General features: G+C 42.7%; 1 protein-coding gene across 2 annotated transcripts in view; it reads left to right on the plus strand.

Moving 5' to 3' along the window:
* Nucleotides 1-19775, plus strand: part of klhl32 (kelch like family member 32) — a 29663-nt gene that overhangs the window by 2738 nt on the left and 7150 nt on the right. Inside the window, exons 2-7 of one of the 2 annotated variants that reach the window (XM_022753433.1) lie at nt 2295-2475; nt 6840-6947; nt 12614-12712; nt 15600-15815; nt 18397-19123; nt 19333-19391. In XM_022753433.1, coding sequence (XP_022609154.1) covers nt 2295-2475; nt 6840-6947; nt 12614-12712; nt 15600-15815; nt 18397-19123; nt 19333-19391 — 1390 coding nt within the window. The remainder of the gene's footprint in view (nt 1-2294; nt 2476-6839; nt 6948-12613; nt 12713-15599; nt 15816-18396; nt 19124-19332; nt 19392-19775) is intronic. The other variant, XM_022753434.1, reaches the window with a different exon arrangement.

The raw sequence follows: 19775 nt of genomic DNA on the forward strand, positions 1-19775 counted from the left end.
GTTTGAGAAAACTAGCACACAATGATGTCATCTTGGTCTGAGTTTAGACACTGGTTGCTTGTTGTACAAACAGGTGACATGAAGTCTGAAAGACATGGGCAAAAGATGCTATTAGTTGCATTATGGGAAATGTAGGCTCCAGTGTATTCCTTCGACTCATCCTCGTGACATAAAATCAGGATATGTCAGTCTCTGCTGCTTCAATTTTGACCAAAAAACTGCCCCTTGTGAATCAACCAGTTTTATGAAAATGAATGACTACATCACTGATGTACAGCTCATCATAGTCTTCAGCTTCAAACTGATCAAGATAATATTTCCATCTTTATATTTTCATATATTCATCATCTTCATCCTCATCATCAAGGGCATAATGGGCTTCCATCCCTCCTCCACTCTGTCTCTGTCCTTTTCCCCTCCATCTCATCCAGCAGGCAATTTTGTCCTTTTCTCCCATGGCTCTCCCTTCAGCAGAGTCCAACTATCAAACAAACAGCCTGACTCATCATTCATCCTACTGCTGGCCCATAGCGCACACACACACACACACACACACACACACAGGCCCACACACACACACACACACACACACACACACACACACACAAGCACACACACCAACACACACACATTATTTCCTCTGTCTTACACCCCATCACCATGAAGGTGACAGAGCAAGCCTCCTGGCAGACAGCTGCATTTAGAGTGACGGCTGGGACTGTAAGTGGACAGAGATGGATTCGGACGGACAGGGCGGCGTGCTGCTGATGGATGGGTACAAGCAGAGAGGGACTGCGGATGGGTTGGAAAATAGGGTGCATTTGCTGCTACATGGGTCCACAGCATACAGTCAGTCAGTAAGTCAGTCAGCCCATCAGTCAGTCAGACAGGTTCTGTAGTCTGTGTATTTGTCTCAGCCGCTGTAAAGAATCTCACTGTGAAACACAAACTGACGGACAGAAAGTATTCTTTGTAAGTGCAGGGGCATAATGGAAATGTCATTCATAGCAAAGCCTTTTGTGTGATTAGTAAAGTGTCACTGGTCTACACTGCATTTCATTTCATTCTTGATGCAATTTCAAATATGAAAAAGAAAGAAAAATAATAATAATAATTTCCTTTTTTTTTAGTTCTACTTCTTGTACATAGAAACAGAAAATTTTACCACCTACTGTTCTCCCCATGTGATGCTAGCACCATGTACAACTTTCACAGACTGTTAGTACAGGGAAAACAGTTATGAACATGAAATATATTGAATGTATTTCTAGATTACACTCTCACTTTTTTGGTCTTTTTTGTCATTTTCAAAATCATTGCTTTTTCTTAAAAATGTTACAGCTAAAGTGTTAACAAGACTAAGTATACAGCTAGCAGTCCTGTGTGTACTTAGGCACAGTGGAGCTTTGAGCTAAATGCTAACGCTAGCATGGAAACATGCTCACAGTGACAAAGCTAACATGCTAATGTTTAGCAGATATGCTTATTATGTTATTATGCATGTTTTTAGGCTAACTTTTGTTAATTAGGACTGGTAGGTATTAATTTTGCAGGTATTTGGACGAATTAAAAAGTAGACCTGATGATGCCACTAGATGACAGTTAAGGTATCACCAAAGTGATTATAATTCATCTTTGGGGTACATGAATGTCTGTAGCAGATTTCATGACAATCCGTCCATCAGTTATCAAGATCAAAACCAAAAAATATCAGCCCCATGGTGGTGCCAGATGAAAAGGCAAATGAGGACCAATGTCCTTAGAACTGATCCCCTCGGTACCATGAATGTCTGGAATAAATTTGATAAGTGAACTTTTACCTACTGGTGTTGCTACAGACACCATGGTTATTTCATTGCAATTCATCCAATAGTTGCTGAGGTAATTTCAGTCTGGGCCAAAGTGGTGAACCAGCCAACCAAAGATGCCGTCAATAGAGCTGTGCCAATAGCATGGCTAAAAATATAGTGTCTTCCCATTGTGCTGTCAAAACAATCTAGCTGTCAAAAAAGTGAAAGAATTCTTGAATGTCCACGTTCACTGCAACTGCAATCACAGTGTAATTTGGAAATGTCCAATCCTCAGTCTGTGTTAGATTGCAGTTGGAGTTATAACAGCAGCAGGAGTGTTATAGCAATACTAGTAGCAGTGAGATTAGTCATGGGAGTACTAGTACAAGTCGTAGATTGGCTATTCTTATTAGTGTGTGATTAACATTATAATACAGCCTTGTCTCATCTACAAATCCAACTCCACTTCAATTACACGTCCTCCATGTGTGTATGTGTGTGTAGCAGTAGGGAGATGCTGACAGGACAGAGGCTCTGCCAGTCAAAGTCCCACCAGGACTTGGTCCTCTCCGCTCTCAACCAGCAGAGGAAGGACGGCCTGCTGTGTGACGTCACCCTAGTGGCCGGTGAGCAGAAGTTCCACGCCCACAAAGCTGTCCTGGCAGCATGCAGCGATTACTTCAGGGTGAGTCCTCAACCATGTTACATATATTGAAAATGTATTTATGTTTTTGCAAATGAGCCTTTGTATCTGACCAGGAAGATATGTTGGTTAATAATTCAGCACGCACAAACATAAACAGCTCCTTTGTTTTGTATCTACAATGGCTGACTAATAGAGGATTGCACTCTTATCAAGCTGATATTTGCCACTCTATAAAAAGCAGGTATCAGTCAGGCAGTGTAGCCCACTGCTGATGTGATAGAGGTGACAATAACATGTTATGTAACCATCTTCAGGGCCGGTGGATTATTAAAACTGCCACAAAACCTGTCTCACTGCTGGTGATCCAGCTGAAAGAACCTCATTAGCATGGATTATTAATGGAGGGTTATACACATACATACAATGGTCTAAATGCTGCTTCAGGGCTTCTTTCATTTCTTACCAAGAAAAGGCGACTAAGAGAAACTTAATTTTAAAAAGTAAATTCAAGTCTTTTTGTTATGGTTAGGTTTATGTGCGCAGATGGTACAAAATATGAAGCACTGACGGCTTCAGTCCAAATTAAAAGTGCTACAGCAGCTCATCCTTCACAAGCCCACCTGGATCCAGCCCCGGTGTTTGCTTTCGTGTGGTCTATTGCCGAGGCTTCAGTCTGATTGTAGTTAAGCCGCAGAGGTAGGTTTAGGTAGATTCACGCTGTCAGACAGCCAGGCAGGAGATTTTCTGAGATGGGCCGCACAGGGAAAAGTGCACCGATGAGATTTGATTTAGGGACACTGAGCAGATTAGGAGGTAGAAATTAATCCCTCTTGAAAACAAGAGACAGATTAAATATGTCCAAGTTGCCCGGGGATTATTCCTCCTGTGTGAATGTTTGTGTGTGTGTGTGTTATTTTTACTTCCTCTCTGCAGAGAGTTGAGGGTGGGCGAGTCACACTCCTCTCCTCCTTTTGTTCATCCTCCTTACTTTTGTCCTCCTTTTGTTCTTCGCCTCTGTTTTTAAATGCCGCTGTTTGAAGTCCCAGCTGAGCCGAGCAACACTGTTGTTCCGGCACTAAAATTATTAGATCAGCCTCTTGCAGTAAGCAAGAAAACTCATTGCACTTCCCCGTTCCTTAACAACATTATCATCTGACTCCACTGCTGGGTTTCATTTAGCTCATTTACTGAGATGAAGGTGCCTTCTGTCGTGAATAGCGACTGTGTTTTCTCTCTCCTTCTGTGCCTCTTCCTTTCACACTCAGACAAACACTCGTATGCACACATAGTAGTGACTATAACACATTATCTAGCCCAGTGGACATGAGTGATTGTAATGAAATACCTGACCAAGCGTGGGTTGTTTACCTGGGACTTGTCCTGAATGTGTCACCTGCCTCTTCCCATGCCGTCACATTACTAAGACGTCTGGACAGCTCAGGGAGACGTGGCCAAATCAGTCACACCAGCATTGCACACCACCCTCAGCGAGAGCACCCACACATACACACACACACACACACACACACACACACACACACACACACACACTAGGTCTCTCCTTGTTTTCTTTGTCATACAGAGAAATGTTGTCTTCTAGCCCTGCAGTCAGGACAGAACTCATATCAAAAGCAATTATTGTCTCAAAGAAACATTTCACACTGAATGTACAACATGTACTACACAGAACTCTGTTATTGTTTTTACTACTTTATGACGATGGTGCTCTTTTAAGACAGATTTTACAGTATCTAGTTCAAAACACATAATCACCCCTCTGTGCCTTCTCACACAGCTTGATTTGATAATTTGATATACTGTAAATTGATCCCTGAGGGGACGTCAGTGTGTGAGGATTTGATGTGCACAGTGTTTTATCCCACTCACCTCTCAGAGTGCATGAAAAAAACATTCAGTGTTCAACTTTGGTTTTCTTTGCAGTATATAAGAAACAATAGGGTGCTAGAACAACTGCATCACTGATGTCCTGTTAAACAGGTCTTTGGGTTTGCGTATTATATGTTTTATATAATATAATACAGCATCAGTCAAGAATATAGTGGTTGTCTATAAAAAATACCTGAGCCTTGTTCTTGGAATGTGGACAACTGAGCTAGCCTGATTTCATTGATGGTTCAAATCTGTCTCAAAATTTATCTGGAACCTCATACATGAACTAATTTACAGGTATAGAGAACAAACATAGAAGTCATTAGCATTAGGATCCCAATCAACTTTACAGTGTTGCTCAGGATAACTTTATAAAAGCCTCAAAATGCCCTGATGAAGTTAGCTGGATAAAATTGGAATTATTCCGTGTCTGAAGAACAGAGAAGTTGAATTAATGCGTGCAACATTTTGATCCAACCAAACATAAACATACCACAATACTATCAATAATACCAGTTGTCAAAAGTAAAATTCTTCTAAACACTTTAGCTCCTTGTAGACTTTGCTTATTTCATGACATGATAAAGGTCAAATCTGAAGAAGAATATTTGCATAACATTCCTACAGTTGTCAACTTCAGTCCAAAACCGTTGGTATTTGCACTTGTCTTCAAAAACCAAAACATCTGAGCCTTGGGCATTATAAGAGTTTTCCATGTAAGATATCGCTATCTCTGTGAAATACCTATAAATGTATTCACAGGCCCTAAGAGAAATTCTAATATTTTACTCAGACATAAAAACAACCTCACTGAATACTGTAATATTTCAGTGGGTGTGTGAGCGAGTCACGAGGCTCGCTGGTATGATCACCCCAAGCAGACACATAAATTTTGCTGTCAGGCCAGGCTAACTGCAGCGCTGCACTCTCACTGCAGCATCATGTGAAAGGACTGCAGTGAGCAGCTCAATGTGTCTCTGTGATCTATATCCCAAGTCAGAGGGGGCATCCATCACCACCAGCACTCCCTCAGCTCCTCCACCAAGGTCAGGAGCATTCATGCTGGAGGCGAACAGCTCTGCAGACGCTCTCAGAGCGCCCTCTCACAACCACCAACCCCCCCACCCACCCACCACCATTCATATACTAACACACACAAACATGCAATAGAAGCGAACATATAGGCAGTTCCTCCTCTGCTTTTTATTTACCGCCTATGTCTCTCTCTAACTTTATGCGTTTTACACTCTTGTACACTCTGACCAAAGCTCAGCCACCATCACACCCCAGGTTTAGCCACAGGACCTCCCGTGCTCAGTGGACCAGTGGATTTTTAATTAGAGCAGTGGTGAATCAACAAGGCTGAGCTCTGAGGAGAGATGAGCAGGCCTTGGATAAAACTCAGCATGGCCTGAAGTCGACCTTGTCTCACACATCACATTTGCCATCGGAGGGGGTTGGTGCCTCTGAATCAGAGAGAATCAGATGAGGTTTGGGAGGAATGAATGTCATTTTCGTGACAGAAAGAGATGCTATGCTAACTGGCCAGCCTGAGGGGCCTTTGAGCCTTATAATGCAGTTATACACCAGTCTCTCAGTAGAGATAGTGTAGAGTGACTGCTCTGCAAACTGCTACCATGATTAAAAAGATATGCGAAATTGCAAGTTAGCTAGATCATTAAAGTGAGGCGAGGAAACTGCGGGGAAAGAAATTGCCTAGATAAGCTACAACTAGTTTTCAAAAGTAATTAATGGTGTCTGTTTGTCCCATTACAACCCAGAAAAATAAACTAAACCTTCATAACCTTGCTGCGCCTCATAACTAAGAAGACATAGTAGTGGAGGTGTTCTTCACCATTGTCACATTTGACCCATCGCCCTCCTCTCACTCTTCCCCTCCACACTGCTGCGCTTTGTTGGTCGGCCATGATCAATGGCTCTAACATCCCCTCATGGTGTGACACCAGTCAATAGCTTTGATTAGCGAGCAGCAAGCTGGACTCATGCACAGCAGGGTCAGACTGCAGACGCTGCGTCCGCTGCTTTGATTTCACATGTGTGATGTGCACACGCATGACTGTGAGAGAGTGTGTGTGTGTGTGTGTGTGTGTGCATGTGCGTGACAGAAGGAGAGAAAGACAGAGAGGCAGTGAAACAGAAAGTACTGATTGTGCTGTTTATTTCTGCTGACCTCCGGGGGCCAAGGCAGGTAAATCAATACAGAAGGGCTCTAGGATGTTGTGTCTGGCAAGTTTTGATTAATTTTTTTTAGCAAGTACACATACAAAGCCGGTCTAACATAAACAACCTTACAGAATCGACATTGAATGACTGGAACAACAAAGTTGGATTGATTTTACCATCAATACAAATGAAAACTTGGCATTTTCAATTCAAATGTGTCATTGCTTGGTCTCATTTTTTTTTAAACCAAAGACCATTAGTGCTATATAGAATATCTGTGGCGTTGTGTTCCTTCAGCTAACCTCCATGTTTTGGCTATGTGTCATCAGGCCATGTTCAGCCTGTGCATGGTGGAGAGTGAGGCAGACGAAGTGACTCTGCAAGGGGTGACCAGCGTTGGACTAAAGCACGCTTTAGACTTCGCCTACACTGGACAGGTGAGCATGAGAAACAGCCAGCACAACTGAGCAGACCAAAAACAATATTTCCCACAGTTACACTCTCACACTCTGTTTTATTGGGAGATGATAGCCGGGAAGTACTATTCAACAACACCGGAGCCAAAACCACAGAGCAGTGGTGAAAGATTCAAATCCTTTTCTTTAGTAAAAGTACCAGTACCACAAAGTAAATATACTCTCTTATAAATAAAGGTCATGCATTCAAAATTATTTCTGTAAGTGAAATTAGAAACTTATGGGTGTAAAATAAGTATTTTCAGCAAAAGTATATATCAGTACACATGGTGAAATGTGCTTAAATGTAGATGGAGGCCCCGTACAAATGTTAAATGATGTTTTTACCTGTCATTAGGCCGTGCAGTACCACTGAGCCCTATATCAGGTGACACTATTCTCTAATCCTGACCTGATGTTCATTTTAACTGTCCTTGGCTGCTTGGTCAGCCCTTATACCCTCAATTCTTCTACTTAGGTTACACTGCATCGGCCGGCCCCACTGGCTTGAAAGGCAGCAACGTTTGAATGCCATGGCCTGCTCAGTAGTCAAACATCCCAAGACACTAATTAGCAACCTCTCTGGTATGAGAAATGTTTCCACACATGAATTTTTGACCTGTCTTACAAAAGACAAAAGAATATTTTCATTGTGAAGCTAAGTGTAGTGTACCGTAATAGCAAGTCTACAGGGTCATCAGGTGGGCACCTTCTCAATAACTAGTGTAGGGCACACGTACCTCCCACCTCTCAACAGTCCTCCAAAGCAAGCTAACACTCTGGCTAACACATGCTAGAAACACATGGCCTCACAAAGAACCCTTGCCAGGACACAAAGCTAACATCACCAAGCACATGTGATGGGTTCACATTACCATGAACTTTGACATGGGTAAGCAAACTAACATGGCAAGCTAACCAGCTTAGCTAAGTGAGCCTAGCAATGTGAACTGACAGGCTAAGCTAATAACCAGCATGTTGCCAGCACTGGCAGATAATGAAGCCAAACCCACCAAACAAACCAACCAAGCCCATCCACCTCACACTTGCAGACAACAGCGCTTACAGTTAACATCAGCTGCTAACTCAATCAGCTAACAACATGCTGGTGAGTGACTGGCAAGCACTGATAGTGATGTTTTTTTGAGCATAATTGAATTATTATGGATGCTGCGACATTTAAATGTTGTTGCTGGGTGTGGGGGAACAAATTTTAACTTAACTTTAATCTTATATACCGACAGGTGACAAATTAAAAACCAATATAAAGTGTAGCAAAGTGCTGAGCCATCACAAGCTGCCAGAACAGGTTCAATGTGTCTTGGCATTGATTCTAAAAGTCTCTGGCACTGAATGAATGAATGAACAAATGAATGAACGAATGAATGAATGAATGAATGAATGAACAACCATTCTTCCATAAGATAATTCATTTACTGTTGTGATGGTGGTGTTGGAGAGCCCTGTCTAAGATATAAGTCCAAAATCTCTCATAGGTTCAACTGGGTTGAGATCTGGTGACTGCAAAGGCTATGTTCTCTATGGAGGGGGACACAATTTGTCCTGTATTTTCGTTCATGGTATGTCCTTAAAGTGCTGAAAGAGTAAAACGAGTAAAAAAGTGCAATATATAGGCCTATATGGTTGAATCCAAGTCTAAAGTAGCAAAAAAAATGGAAATACTCAAGTAAAATAAGTACTTAGTTGCAGTAGTTACCTTTCAACACTTCCAAATATGTCACCAAAATAAATCAAAACATGGATTTTGCAGATTACCACTTTAATCTCGCAGCATAAGCTTCCACTGCAGCATGCCTTTGAATACTGTGTTTTAGGAGTGTGAAGATGCTTCATCAGATTTTACTATAAACTGGTCACTCCTCTGTCTGCTGTGGTCACACTTCTTAACATTATTCTGGGACCTAAATAAGAAACAGAAATAAGTTCAAGAAAGGAGAAGTAAAGAGCGCAGTAGCCTATTTTATTATTACCTAAAGCAGCAACTGTCATATGAGTGATGCCACTGTCCTTGCCTTCTCACCCCATCAACAAAGAGTAAGTGTGTGATCATTTCTGATAACTCCCTTGACCTTTTTAGTGCCAGCAATGCCCAGTCCAATAAGCAGCCCAGTGGATTATGCAGTGTACTGAGAGGCCAGGAACTTTGTAATTACTCCTAATTTTATTTCCACTGTGGAAATGAGCAAAGAGTAAATCGGTTAGGCAGTGTAAGTAGGTCAACAGCAGGCTTGAAAGCCGCCCTGCTTCGGTTGGCCCAGCTCCTGTCTGCCCAGAGGAAATGATAGCAGATGAGATGAGGGCAATATGCTTATCCCCACACCGTAAATAATGACCTACTAAAAATCCTTCAGCCACATGTCATAGGCCAGCAGGGTGAGTGAGGAAACATGCTGCCACAGGATGCTGTCAGACTGGAAGTCAGTCAGTAGCTTCACTGAATTTTTTCACTGCATGCCAAGACCACAGGGGAGATCTCAATCAATTAAACACACAAAATCCTGCTGCTTATATTACCCACAGACATTCAATTTCTCAGACCATAAATCTTCTATTTTTCTCAGCTAAAATTGTGAAATAGAGTGGAGTGAGCCTACATGGGTCACATCCCAGGTAGAAGACATCTATATTCTGCCATACAAGCAGAATAGCTCCTTTCATTCTGTCTTCTCCTCCAGGTAAAAGCTTGCAAGTATCAAACGCAATAAATGTCGGTTTACACAAGAGCTCACTGTACTCCCACATCGAACCAGGCGCGGTGTTATAAAACTGACTTCTGCTGTGTGAGGGTGAAGTGCTCTCACTGTAGCGGGGCTCTGGAGTGGACAGGAGAGCAGGGCATGAGGAGCGTTCACTTACAGTTATTACAGTTATTATTTTGGGTTGTTGCTGCTTCCTGCCAGGATGCTGATCGAGTCAAAGAAAAAAAGGAAAATGTGTGGTTTGTTGTTTTTGGTCACTTTTCCTTTGGCTTATGTTCATCTGATAAAATAAGCAGTGGTGTTTAAAGTTCCCATATTTTTTTTACACTACTCCTGTTTTATTTGAAGTTTTGATCCATAAGAAGATATATTTGTGGATTTTAAGAACCAAAAATTATCTCAATGTAATTTTACATCTCTTCTCTCAGGCTTCTCTTTGGAGCTCTAGTAACAACACGTCAATGAGCCAATCAAAAGAGAGAAGCTCTGAGCTTCTCTGACTGTTTTCTGAGTGATTGAATAAAAATATAGTACACTTCAAGAACACACACTTGGAGAAATCACATGCTGCAAGCTTGGACACTGAGTCCAGGAAGGCCACAACGTTACAGAAGTCCTGGCAACTCGTTTTAAGACACAGTTTTTGAATACCGGCTGTGTGCAATCCTCTGTGGATTGCACATTTTGATACTTTCACAGTATCAATATAGAAGCTAGACCTGCTTTATAATCAATATGGAAATCTAACTTTTTACAATATGCGACCTTTAAAATAGGACCATAGATAGAGTACTTCAATTCTCATTCAAGTCCAATGTCTCTTGAGGGCAAAGATGCACTCATTGCTGCTCTCCATCTTAATATGTAAAGCTTATGGATGCCCATAGATCATGCCAGTGGTTAACTGGACGCCTGCCCATGCCTGGCAGGAAACAACACTGTGAAAAATGGGAATGTGCAGATGAAGCTAATTGCAGAGAAGGGGGGGGGGGGGGGGACTAGTCAGCAAAGCTTGCTGGGAATTGTTCTAAGTGGCTGTAGTCCCATGTAAAATATTTTATCATTCTAAACAAATTGCCTGATGATTTCAAATGAACTGTTTACACGAATGCTAAAGTGGTCAAATGATGGGTTTATTTCTATGCAGGAAATGTAATCAGCACAAAAGCCAAGTGAAATGTTTTTCACACCAACAAGTGGACAAACATGCACCGGAAGACGTTTGTATTCAAGTCTGTTCCACTGAGATGAAAAACACAAGCTGCTTTTTCTATTTTCAAAGATGATAAATAATGAGTAGTCAAAGTCATTTTTCTCACTTTCACTACTGATGCAGTCACAGCTTTATGGATATGTAGGGCAGCCTGCTGAATGGATTATCAATTATTTGTTCCTTCCTTTTAAAACCAAACTACACTTCATTTGGAGTAGGTGAGTCCACTGTGTGAGAGGTTACATGACGCACGTCTAGCCTGATTGGGTAATTACTCCTTTGATTAATGGAATATTTAACTCCATGTGGTCCCGTTAGTATGCTCAATCAAAAATGACAGTCTACCCTCCATACAATTCATATTACCTGGCTCTGCTCCTGAGAGCCCAGCAATATCACTTGGCTGTGTTACAGGGCTTTACGTTGCATATGTGGCTAATATGGAGGAAACAGAAGGAAGCTTTCAGCAGATAATTTCAGCTGCTGTTCATTCAGCTCAACAGGAAGCATTTTGGCAGAATCAATGCTGTAAAAATTGTAGGAATATGTTGCTTTGCTGAGAGGATGATAATGGTGACTCAAGCACGTTGATAGAGCAGTGTTCGATTTGCTATGCAGTATGTCACACTCACTTTCCCCGTCTCTGTTGCAACATGTTTATTAAGAAAATAACCGGAACATAGACAGTTTTTGATACTAAACTAAAATGATCTGTAACTAAAAAGTGAAACAAACATGGACATTGGATACGTAGTACATAGCTTGGTGCTAAACCTAAGAGATTATGATTTAAACCTTAAATGAGGGTTTTTTTCTTAATATTCCTCATATCTTTTTCTTTTTTTTTCCACAGTGCTGAATGACAGCAGAGAGAGGGAACGCTTTTAAAGTTTGACAGCTTACAAGTGATTGGCTAAAGGTCAGCATGTTAGGTTGTGATTGGATGAAGATGAGAAAGCAGGAAACGGTGCTTGTGACTTAGGAGGCATGTTCAAGGAAACAGGTCTTCCTGACTGAACTTTCGCTAAACTTCATATTGCGTTACACTTAGGCTGCTATAACTGCTCAGTGACAGGTACTTACCAAACATAAACCAGTCAGCTCCATAATCACAATTCACACTCACTGTCTTATGGTCTTTGCAGCTCAGTTTTGTCCACCGCTTTTGCTCTTGTCCTCCGAGTCAGCATCATCATACTCATTATTCAACTTTGCGTCTGAAATATCCGATTCATCACTTGGTAGAAAAATATAACACTCGTCCTCAGTTACTGTCATCAAAACTCTTCAATATCAAAAGAAATTACAGAAAACATGAACCTTCACCATGACCTTCATTCTTGTGTCTGTGTGTTTTAGAGAAAAACATTAGAAAATGAAAGGTCTTCAACAAATATTTGACAAAAAGGAGGAAGTAGAGGGCTTAACTAGATAAAACAAATAACTTGATGTGGTATAGTTCTGATTGAGGTATGCACAGGGTTAATATGATCTATAGTAGCGAAAAATACACTCATAATGTTGTGCTGTTTTTCATATAATTAAATATGCTCTCAATTAATAACATGATTATAAACAACAATATAAATTAAATCATTTTCAAAAAACAAATACTAGAATCCTTCGAAAATCAGTGTGTCTGAAATAAAAAAAAGGTCAATAAATGTAAATATAAAAAGAAACTGCTGACCTTGTTTATCTCTATCTATGCCCAGATTCTGCTGGAGCCGGCGGTGATCCAGGACGTCCTGTCTGCAGGCAGCCACCTTCAGCTGCTGGAGCTCCTCAGCCTCTGCTCCCACTACCTCATCCAGGTACACACACATGAAGCTGTCCCTGTGTGTGGGCTGGGGACGTAATAAGAGGAAATCAGAGGAACAACCACTTCGCACTGCAGGGTTCCCATCAGATTAATGGAAATCCTGTAATATCAGTGCGTTTTGAGAGGTGGGTTCCACTCAGGAACAGTTGGTCCGTTTGATCCTGTCTGCGGGGACTAGCAAAGACATTTGATACAAATGGGCCACTTAACTTAAAGTGGAATAACCTTTATATTTCAACTTGTTTCACACATTTATTAAAGTGCACTAGAAACCAATAAGTGTTCCCCTTTGTGGAAACAACAGAGCAGCATGGACCCAGTCTTTACGGTGAATATATTGGTACTGGCTGCGTAATTTGTATGGCTAAAATACTGACACGGCCTCTCCATCTTCTCACCAGAAAAGGAGTAAAACTAAAAGACAAGAGCGTCACTTGAGTCAAACATATACTTGTGCAAACACAACATAATGACAGAAATCTGGATAAACATGTTTACGGGTGAAAGTTTTTTGGCACAATCTTGGTCACAAACCCAAACTCCAAAACCCCAGATCATACCTGAGAGCAGTGTGTAAAATGAGCATTGTATATGATCCTCCCTTTCTACTTTCTGTTTAAGAAAATGAGAAGAAATGAATGACACTTGTGCTGATAGGAGCAACAGGAACATCAATAAAGGAATAGATCCACATTTTGAGAAATGCACTTATTAGCTTTCTTGTGTAGAGTCATATGAGAGGTTGGATACCACCGTTAAATCCGTGCGCTACACATGAAGCAAGAGCCAGGAGATACTGAGCCTAACATAGCACATGTGATACGAAATTAATGAATGAATTGATCTGCATTTAATTAATTGATCTGAATCTACAGCAATCTGTAGTGAATGGTCTAGTGTGTCCTTCTCCACGGGGGAAGTTGCAGGTCAGAGTCACTTAGAGAGCAGAACAGAAGCCCTTGAGCCAGATTCAGTGGTATGCTCAAGGACACTTCAGCAGGGTGGAAACTTGTCAGCTAAGATGCCTGAGTCCAGATTTCTTCAAGAACTAGGCCACCCTGTTGCCTTTTAAGACAGAGACCAAGATGGGTCTGCTGGAACGGAGGCAAAGTCAGCCCTCTGTCCTCTGGGTATACAGCCAGAGGCTGCTGTGGATAAAGACAAATCAGGTCACTCAAAGGCATTTTATACACAGACTGCGGCTCAGGAGGTAGAGCGGGTCGTCTACTCATCAGAAGGTCGCTGGTTCGATCCCTGGCTCCTCCAGTCTGTGTCCTTGGGCGAGATACTGAACTCCAAATTGCCCCTGGTCGTTCACTGGTGTGTGAGTCTGTGTGAATGGATGAGTGTAGTGTGAAGTGCCTTGACTAGACTAGAGAGGTGCTATATTTATGTGTTTTGACTGGAACTCAAGCATTTTGCCGTGGTTTTAGAATCACTTCATTACATACACATACTCGGTATTAATTGCATGTACTGTTTTATCTGGTGACCGTATCCTCAGATCCCTGCCACCACACTGTCATCTTCCTGCATTGTATTTTGCCATTGTCCTTACAGTTACATCACAATGGTAAACTTTGCTCTAATCTGCCACCTGGTGGTTGCAAAAGCCTCGTCTCTGTCTGCTTGTGTTGACTGGAGCGAATATCCTCCTGAATAAGTCATGAGTTTCGTGTGTGGTCATCACTTTACCTGATTAACATGCGTGTGTGCTCATCACAAGTCATATCAGATGACTGTTACACTTGCTGTTTAGTTTGAGTAGATAATACAGGGGCCAGACCAATAACATTGATTTCCCAATACACACACTGCACCAGCTGATTGAAAATGAGATATATCAGCCAGTCAGCATCATCCACCTCCAGTGTGATGGATGCTGATGTGCAGAAGTCAGTTAATTGAATATTGAATAATTGATCAGTACTACACTTGCTGTGTATAGCTCTATAAGTTTTTGTCTGAATTGATTCTTAAGAAACCTTTTGACTGATTATTTCTATTTGTACAATCATCATTCTAATATGTATTGAAGACAATTCAAGAACAATTCACTTTATCGTACTTTATCTGTAAAATAAAGTGGTTGAGTGGTTGATCCGTTGAGGTATTATATTATTGTAAGGTGAACAGTAGCAGAAGAGAATGTTTGTACTGTCTGTGCTGAAGGACAGCCAGAAGATGGCAGTCTTATTCCACTAGTCACATTATCAGTTTGTTGTATCTATGCTTATTCTCTGTCGGCCTGTCACCACATTTGGCATCTGTGTTTGTCATTTAACTATGACCCTGAAATCAGCTCACAGTGTGTAAATAAATATATATATATATATATATGTGTGTGTGTATATGTGTGTGTGTGTGTCTGGTTTGTGTAATAGAGTACATATACTATCTAATATATGTATGGGGGATGAGTGTATATGACCATCTCTGCTGAATAAAATACATACCTACATACATAAATGTGACATTAAATCAAAGACTAAGTGTGGAATATTGTCTAAGTGTCAGGGTGAGGGTTTGCCTAAAGGCAGCTCCCAGCAAATTTGGAATATTTAGATGATATTAACAGTGAGGTCATTTACCTTGGAATAAAAAACACTTCAAATGAAACCATTGTATTTGTCTTCGCAAAGGTCCAACTGATGGAAACTGGGGAGAAGATAGAGCAGTAGCTGTTACAGTTTCACAGATTTTCTAAATGGGGATTCAGGGTTAGGTGTGTTCCCCAGCTTTGCCAGACAAACTCATCATCATTAGTTACCATAGTGTGTTTTACCATCATGTGGTCTGACAGCTGTCTCTGAAGCCTTTCAACTTATGTAAATGAAGACGTGCATTCGTCTGTATGTTTATGTGTATTCGTCCTGCAGGAGCTGAGCAGCGTAAACTACCTGGAGCTGTACCGCGTTGCCGACCTGTTCCACCTCCCCGCCTTAGAGGAGGCTGTGGTGGGCTTCCTGGTGGAGCATCTGTCTGAGCTGAGCCAGAGCCGGCAGGACGAGGCCCTGCAGCTGCCCTACCGCCTCCTCAGGGAGGTGCTGAAGAGCGACCGCCTCACCTCCCTGAGCGAGGAGGAGATATGGAAGGTACAGGAAGTGCGTGTGTGTGTGTGAGTGTGTGTGTGTGTGTGTGTGTGTGCGTGTGTGTGTGTGTGTTTGTGTTTGTGTGTATGTGTGTGCGCCTGACACAATACACATCCAACACACAGACTGATAAACAACAAACTAAACACTGCCATCTGTATGTCATGTACTGTTTGTTTATATGAAGGACAGTAGGAAAAGGAAGGACTGTTTCTCACTGTGTGATGGACAGCTAGTCCATACATCCACGTGAGTGTGCGTGTGCGTGTGTGTGTGTGTGTGAATGCTTAATAAACTGCCGGGATTGTGGAGTGAGGCGGTAGTGCAGGGTGGGGACTTGCCGTTTTGACTGTTCATTTGCACCAATCAGCCTCCCCTCCTCCTCCTCCCACCTCACCCACCACCCCCCCACCCCCGCCAGATCTCTCTCCCTCTGTCTTTCTCCCCTTCTCTTCTCTGATTAGGCCCACCGCGGCTCCATCAGGGCCCCAATCCCCCAGCTGTCACTCGGCCGCCCGTCTGATTGAAAACAATCAGGCCTCTGATGGCACAATTACCCTGACCCTTTAGCCAGCCGCCGCCGCCATAATCAGCCTCTGATTAGGCTGCTTTGGGCCTCCTTCACTTCGCCCAGAAGGTTAATTTGGGCATCAGACGGAAGCGAACGGCAAGCGGGGGCCGTCGTTCGAAAGAGTGGGGTGGTGGGTGGGGAGGGCTGCGCACGCCAATACCGGACAGATATAGCTTGGCCGTCAATCATTGTCACTCAGAGTTTTCTTAGAGTCTCTCACGCTCTGGAAATCACATTTTCTCTGGCTTTGTTTTTTTTTTCTCCTCTCTCTTCTTTCTTGCCATCCTGCTCTGCCTTTCTGTAGCCCCCCCCCTTTACCTCTCTCCCTCACTATCTGTTTCCCTCACTCTCTCCTTTTCACACACACAGACACACACACTCTCTCTCCCACTTTCTCTTTCAGTACAGAGGGGAAGGAGGGAGAAGGAGTTGATTTATTCTGTGCCCTGAGGAAGTTGTGTGATGCAGCGTGACCTTCACAGTCAGCTGCCATAGTGTGCACGCACACACACACACACACACATACACACACATACACACACACGCACACGCACACACACACACACACACACACACACACACACACACACACACACACACAGTCACTTCAGAGCTGTGAGGAGGAGAGAGGTGGGGTGAGCGATAGAGAAAGGGAAGTAGAGACAGGAGAGTGGCACAGATACCACAAAAAGACAATCTCCACTTGCATGTTTGTTGCATATTCACAAATTAACAGTGGATTGAAGGGAAAATAAAGGAAGGTCTGGATAGATAAGATAATGTACACATTCAGTATTTGTACACACATCATGCACCAAATGCTGTGTGATGGTTTCTGTTTCTGTAATACTGTGAATATTGTTCAGTGTTTGTCTGATTTGTCCACGGTCGTCCTTGTCACCACCTCCGTCTCCTTTGCCCCCTAAACTTGCCTTTATTCTGCATCCCTAAATTCTCAGTCTCTGCGCCGATAATGTTGGAAAAAAAAACCCACTTCTTTTTCCTGATAATGGCATCAGTGATCTCCAGTCATCTTGCCCACATACACTCCTCATTGCAGCTAAATAACCTTGCACTGTTCTCAAGTTCAATTAAATCCCTTCTCTGGAACCCAGTTTGCCTGCATTAAACAAAGGAGGGTGCCTGTGGATATTTACAGTCTGTATATGGAATGCTACTGATTAATAAATGCTTGTGTGTGTGTGTGTGTGTGTGTGTGTGTGTGTGTGTGTGTGTGTGTGTGTGTGTGTGTGTGTGTGTGTGTGTGTGTGTGTGTGTGTGTGTTGGCAAGTATGTGTATGTGATGGTTTGCCTCAGCCTTGCCATAATAGCCTGTAGGTGTCTAGAAAAACAATTATGATTAGCAGTCCTTCACTTGTTTTTTCTCCTTTGGTTTTCTTTCTCCATTTTCTGCTTTTCTTCCCAACTTCTCACTCCTCTGATCTTTCTTTCTTTTCATACTTACTCCAAGTTGTCTGTCTTTTCTATTCCTTTTCTCTTATACCTTCTTTCTTCCTCCTTCTCTCTGTTCCATATTCTTACTTCTTCCTTCTTCCCACTCTCTTTTTAAGGGGCCGTATAAAAGTTATAAAATGGCGAGCCAGCTGAACTTTTTGTTGCACGTTTTAAAAAAGCTCAGAGTTATTAATATTTTCTTTGAACCCTTCCCTTGACTAAAAAAACTGCAACACCCACCTCCTTATGTGTCAAAATAACACAACAGCATTAAATTGGTTCAACTCATTTTACCAATAATAAATAAGAGAAGTAAAGCACAAAGAATTTAAGATGGTTTACCCCAATTTAAACTTTAGTTTGATGGAACTATAATTTTGACATAGACACTAAATCTCAAATTAAAATTTGATTTAGCAGTTCCAAATTTATGTTCCTGAGCAAACAGTTATATAATAGGCAAACTATATGACACATTTAACTCTTGCCTTTCCATGAAGGTGGGAATGACTGTTGGCACAGTCCATAACTGTTCCTCCTCTCTCTCTCTGCCTCTAGTTGGTCGTTCTGTGGTTGGAACATGACTGTCGCTACCAGTACACGGAGGATCTTCTACAACATGTCCGCTATGGCCTGATGGACGTCCCCACCCTGCACCACCTGGCCCACAGCCACCCTCTGGTCCAGTCCAGCCCCACCGCTGCCGCCCTGGTGGACGAGGCCCTAGACTATCATCACGCCACCTTTGCCCAGCCTCTTCGCCAGTCAGCCCGCACCAGGCCTCGCTTCCAGTCCCTCACCCTCTACATAGCCGGAGGACGGAAGCGGGAGGTGAGCAGAGTCAGGGAGCTGCGGTATTTCAACCCAGCCGCACAGGAGCACGTGCGTGTTGCAGGTGGGTCGAACTGGAGCGAGCTGGCGCCCATGCCCACCGGGCGCAGCCACCACTGTGTGGCTGTAATGGGGAACTTCCTATTTGTTGTGGGTGGGGAGGTGGAGCATGCGACCGGGAGGACGTGTGCAGTAAGGACTGCCTGTAGGTACGACCCCAGGGGCAACCGGTGGACTGAGATAGCCCCCATGAAGGCCTGCAGAGAACACTTTGTCCTGGGAGCTCTGGGTCAGTACCTGTACGCAGTGGGGGGCAGGAACGAGCTGAGGCAGGTGCTGCCCTCCGTGGAGCGCTACTGTCCCAAGAGGAACAAATGGATGTTTGTCCAACCCTTTGACCGCTCTCTGTCCTGCCACGCCGGCTGTGTGGCTGACAACCTGCTCTGGGTCTCAGGTAAACAGTGATGGGGAAGAAGGACTACAGATCATACACTACACATACATACGCTTACTTGTACCCTTATTCCACACGTACCAGAACATATACATGCACAGACACACTCTTGACATTTAGCTAAGACACACACACTGCTTCATGCATATTTGTACCTACATCTTTCACTCTCTGATAAAAGCCCAGGCTGCTGTTCCTTTGTGTTCCAGGTGGGGTGACAAACACAGCTCAGTACCAGAATCGACTAATGGTGTACGATCCAGAACAGGTAACTGTGAAGTGACGGCAGTTTACACCACAAATTAACTACACCTATAGTCTACTGTACTATATTACTGCTGACTATATCTGAACGCATGCTGTGTAGAGTCTCATATTTTTAAAGCTGCTATTACAAACATTTTATATTAACAATGGATCAAATTACTATGTGTAATGTGAAAGAGATGTTTAATGGACCCACAGAGAATTATCATCAATCTCTACGGCCCCCCTCAGCTTTCTAGTGTCTGTTCACACATTTGTTTTGGTTTCTGTTTTGGTTCCACTCTCACTGCTCTCACTGTTTCCAGCAGCAGGCAGTTGTTTTCAGCTAAAAAAAAAAAAAAAAAAAAAAAAAAAAAAAAACTCACCATACACTACCTGCCCAACT

This window comes from Seriola dumerili, unplaced genomic scaffold (genome assembly GCF_002260705.1).
Source record: "Seriola dumerili isolate Sdu_G_001 unplaced genomic scaffold, Sdu_1.0 BDQW01000191.1, whole genome shotgun sequence".
NCBI classification, from domain to species: Eukaryota; Metazoa; Chordata; class Actinopteri; order Carangiformes; family Carangidae; genus Seriola; species Seriola dumerili.